The sequence below is a fragment of the Galeopterus variegatus genome, unplaced genomic scaffold (assembly GCF_000696425.1).
Source record: "Galeopterus variegatus unplaced genomic scaffold, G_variegatus-3.0.2 Scaffold7111, whole genome shotgun sequence".
NCBI classification, from domain to species: Eukaryota; Metazoa; Chordata; class Mammalia; order Dermoptera; family Cynocephalidae; genus Galeopterus; species Galeopterus variegatus.
The window spans coordinates 85,137-89,540 of NW_007733222.1; the positions used below are offsets into that span (position 1 = coordinate 85,137).

The window sequence follows — 4,404 nt, forward strand, 5'->3', positions numbered from 1 at the left end:
CTCTACCGTGGAGTCTGCATTTGTTTTTCACATGAGAGGTACAATTTACTGATGATCAGATAGTTCATTTAAGTGATTCCAGTAAAGAGCTGAAGACGAATTGAAGGAGACATTGGAGGTGACATTCTCTGAGATATCTCATGCCCCCCAGATTCTATGACTGCATGATTTTTACCTGAAATGACAGGAGGTGAAGAAGGTGATTCACACTTTGGGTGTCTCAGGTTCAACCCTGCTTCAAATAAAACGGAAGATGAACTAGGAAACATCTACACTATTAAACAACCCCAGGTGTCACCAGCTCATTGACTCACACTGTTAGAGACAGTCAATTGTCCCCAGGACCCCACCTGGTGGTCTTCATTCTCTGCTATGCAGCGAATCACTTATGAACTTTTTTGTTAAATACAGGTACCATTTCTCACCCCCAGAGCCACTGAGTCAGAACCTCCCAGGTTGGGGCCAAAGGTATCATTTTGCAAATCTCTACAGAAGATCCCAATGCACGAAGATTGGGAACCACTTTTGTTGTCTGAATCCGTCCTGCTTCAATGCCACCCGGTGATGTCTCTGCAGGTGGCCCTGTGGCCCTGCCTCCTGCAGCCTGAGCACCTCAAATGGCAGGGAGTGCCAAGTAAGTGCTGAAGGCTTGGTGCCTACAGGATGTGGTGGAACAAAAAGTGGTAAGTAAGGCTAACTGTGGCCCTGTGTGTCAGGGACAAAGGGAGCGGGGGGCAGTAGGATGGAGGTCAGGTTGAGCTGTGCTCGAGTCTCCACGTCGTTTAATTTATGTCTGGAGAAAATGCATGCACCAATTCAAAGCAGATTTGCACTGAACTTGAATCAGCAAATTTGGCTCGTCTAACGCTTTGTTATTTTTTAAATTGAGGGTGAGGGTGGCCTCTGTTTTGAGAAGGAGACTCCCTCCTGACTTCAGCGACCATGCTCCAGGGGGGCGGGGGGGTCTGCACTCTGCCTGTGGAGATCAGGGTGGCTGGAGGCAAATGATTTATTTTTGGCTTAAAAAACCTTCTGGAGCAGAAAGCCAGTTCTCACTCATGCAAATGCAATGAAGAGAGCGGTAAGAGCTCTTGGACATATTGAGAAAACAGCCTGATACATCGATTTTGGCAAGTTCTAAGCCCACAGTTAGAGGCTTCATTGGAAAGACTGGAGAAATTGTTTGTGAAAGCTGTCCAGGTGTCAAATATGTGTTCTAGGTATGTCCCCAGAGGTTTCTGACTCTGAGAAGGGATTGCATGTGAATTCTGCACTTTGCTGTAATGGGGAAACTAAAGTTTGATTTTAACAGTTCCCAAGATGAGGAATCATCTTACTGAAACTAGGATTTTGTATTTCTTTCTAGTTTGTGACATCTCACTTTTCTTAAAAGTTGAACCTAGAGAAGAGACATTGCTGCATGTTTCATTAATATTCACTGCAGAAGAGTGTGCTTTACACCTCTATGTGCTATTTCTACACCCCAAGGGCAGGTTCTGTAAGTGCTCCTGTCCACCTGGCGGCCTCCATGCAGGCTGCAGGCTCGTAACCTGTGTGGACGGCCACGGCCATGGGTGCGGCTTCCCCAACCCAGCCTGGGAGAGGATCGCACACCACCATGAGACCACACTCCTGCGGCTACGAAGGCAGGGCCACACACCTGAGGGCATGCACAGTGGGGCTGGGACCTGCAGGGGTGAGGGACGGGGGCGTGGCAGGAGCCAGAGAGGACCTGGGCTTATTCGGGAGACAGAGCGCTGTCCGAGAAGAGAGTTCTGAGGAGGCAGCTTTTGAGTGTGGGGATGTAGAAAGAGGGATCTGGGGGCAGAAGTTCTCATGAAATCTCCCAGGGCAGGTGTCCAATCTCAGAGAATAAAAGCTGCAGCCCTGGGGTACCTCTTCTGCTCCCTACTGTCCTGTCCATGTCAGTGGCTGGGGCAGGCTTTTTCACCATGGAGTCGGCACAAGGCAGTCTTGGCCAGGGGGGCTGCACTCAAATCCTCTGCAGGGCCTTGGGAGGTGGGAGGAGAGAGAGAGACAGGTCAGCAGCCCAGGACACGGACATGGGGTCAGGCCTTGCCTTAGTCAGTTTGTGCTGCTACAGCAGAATCCCACAGACTAAACGACATTTATTCCTCACAGTTCTGGAGGCTGGGAAGCCCAAATTCAAGGTGCTCGCAGATTCAGTGTCCGGAGAGGGCCTCTCTCAGGTTTGTAGATGTCTGTGTTCTGCCTGCAACCTCACATAGCAGAGAGCAGAGACAGAGCTCTTGGGGGTTCCTTTTATAAAGGCACTAATCCCATTCATGGGGGCTCCACCCTCATGATCTAATCACCTATCAGCAGCCCTATCTTTTCAAACCATCACCTTGGAGGGTAGGATTTGGATATAAGAATCTGGGGGAACATGAACATTCAGTCCACGGCAGGCTTTACTGCAGACACCAGTAAACCAAGGCCCAGAGGGACTGGGGTTTGCTCCCACGAGGAAGGCTCTGGATTCCAGACTCCTGATCCTACAATGCCTCTGTTCCCCCATAGCAGCACTGACAGGACAAGCTCCTCCCCCTCTCCCTTACTCAACCTGGGAACGACCTGTGTTCCAGGTGGGTGGATAAGTCCTGGGAACCCTGCATGTCTGAGGGCCCAGTCCTGTCACCTGTCCAGTCCTGAAAGTGGAGGGCAGAGGCCAGAAAGACCACCTGGAGTCAGAGGGTGGGGCCTGCTGCCCACTCTACATCATCATTTTTATTGTTAGAGGCAGCTGGTGGTCAGTGAGGACATAACACTGGACTGGGGGTCAGGACTCCTGGGTCTGAGTGACAGCTCTGACATGTGCAGGCTCCCTGGGCTTCTGCGTACTCCTCTGTGAGCTGGGAAGGCCCTGTGCCACTCACCCACTCCCTCAGTCACTCTCGCACCATGTTTGTGCAGCACGTTCCATGTCCTGGATGCTGAGGACACCACTGAGAATGGGAGGGACGAGGCTCCCACCTCCATGTCGTCCTCACATCCACACTCACATGCATTGTCTCATGCTCACACACACATCCATGCTCATGCACACACTCACACTCATGCTCACACTCACAGCTCCACTCATGCACACACACACAGCTCACACTCAACTCACACATTCACACTCATGCACAACTCACAGCTCACACACACACTCATGCCCCCCTACAGCTCACACACAGATTCACACGCTCCTACTTATGCTCACACTCATTGCTCACATGCACAACTCACACACATTCATGCTCATGCACAATTCAGCTCACACTCAGTTCACACACTCACACTCACACACCCACTCACAACTCACACCCACACATATATTCACACTCATGCACAACTCATAGCTCACATGCACAACTCACACACACACTCATACACATTCACACTCATGCACAATTCACAGCTCACACACGCTCATGCACAACTCATAGCTCAGTCTCACACACACTCACACATATTCATGCTCATGCACAACTCACAGCTCACATACCCACACTCATGCTCATGCACACACAGCTCACACACATACACACACTCATGCTCAGAAGTCACATGCACACACACTCATGCGCAATTCACAGCTCACACTCACACACTCATGCACAACTCACAGCTCACATACCCACACTCATGCTCATGCACACACAGCTCACACACATACACACACTCATGCTCAGAAGTCACATGCACACACACTCATGCGCAATTCACAGCTCACACTCACACACTCATGCACAACTCACAGCTCACACACCCGCACTCATGCTCATGCACACACAGCTCACACACATACACACACTCATGCTCAGAAGTCACATGCACACACACTCATGCGCAATTCACAGCTCACACTCACACACTCATGCACAACTCACAGCTCACATACCCACACTCATGCTCATGCACACACAGCTCACAAACATACACACACTCATGCTCAGAAGTCACATGCACACACTCACACTCATGCACAATTCACAGCTCGCACTTGCACTCACACACTCACACTCACACCAACACCCTCACTCACTCACCCTCCTCCCTGTGTCCAGAGCTGCGTGGGCAGTGCCGGGGTCCTGTGTGATTCTACACCTCCTGAGGCTGCAGGGCGCTCATCACTCCAACCAGCACAAGAGAGGGCAGGGCCACTCCTGGAGGTCCCCACAAAAGGCCTAGAGGCTGATGAGGTCACAGGGAAAGGCTCTGTGGAAGGGACTTGTGTTTACTCCCCTAGGGTTGTGCTCCACTGGGGACTTGTTTTGTTTTCCAGTCACCAACGTGTGCTCACTTGTCCAGACAGTGGTAGTTTGAAAGGAAAAAAGACTTTTTTTTCTGATTTATTTGTTGATTTCTACTCTGATAGAGAAGGGATGAGAAAGGGAC

The 4,404-nt window shown here is 50.7% G+C and overlaps 1 protein-coding gene across 1 annotated transcript; it reads left to right on the forward strand.

Moving 5' to 3' along the window:
• Nucleotides 1–3,587: 3,587 nt before the first annotated feature.
• LOC103607092 (putative uncharacterized protein FLJ46204) lies at nucleotides 3,588–3,885 on the forward strand (the record flags this gene model as incomplete). The annotated part of the gene is made up of 2 exons (XM_008591644.1): nucleotides 3,588–3,653; nucleotides 3,735–3,885. Coding segments are annotated over exons 1-2 (217 nt in total), but the record flags the coding sequence as incomplete, so codon positions are not given.
• Between the last annotated feature and the right edge of the window lie 519 nt (nucleotides 3,886–4,404).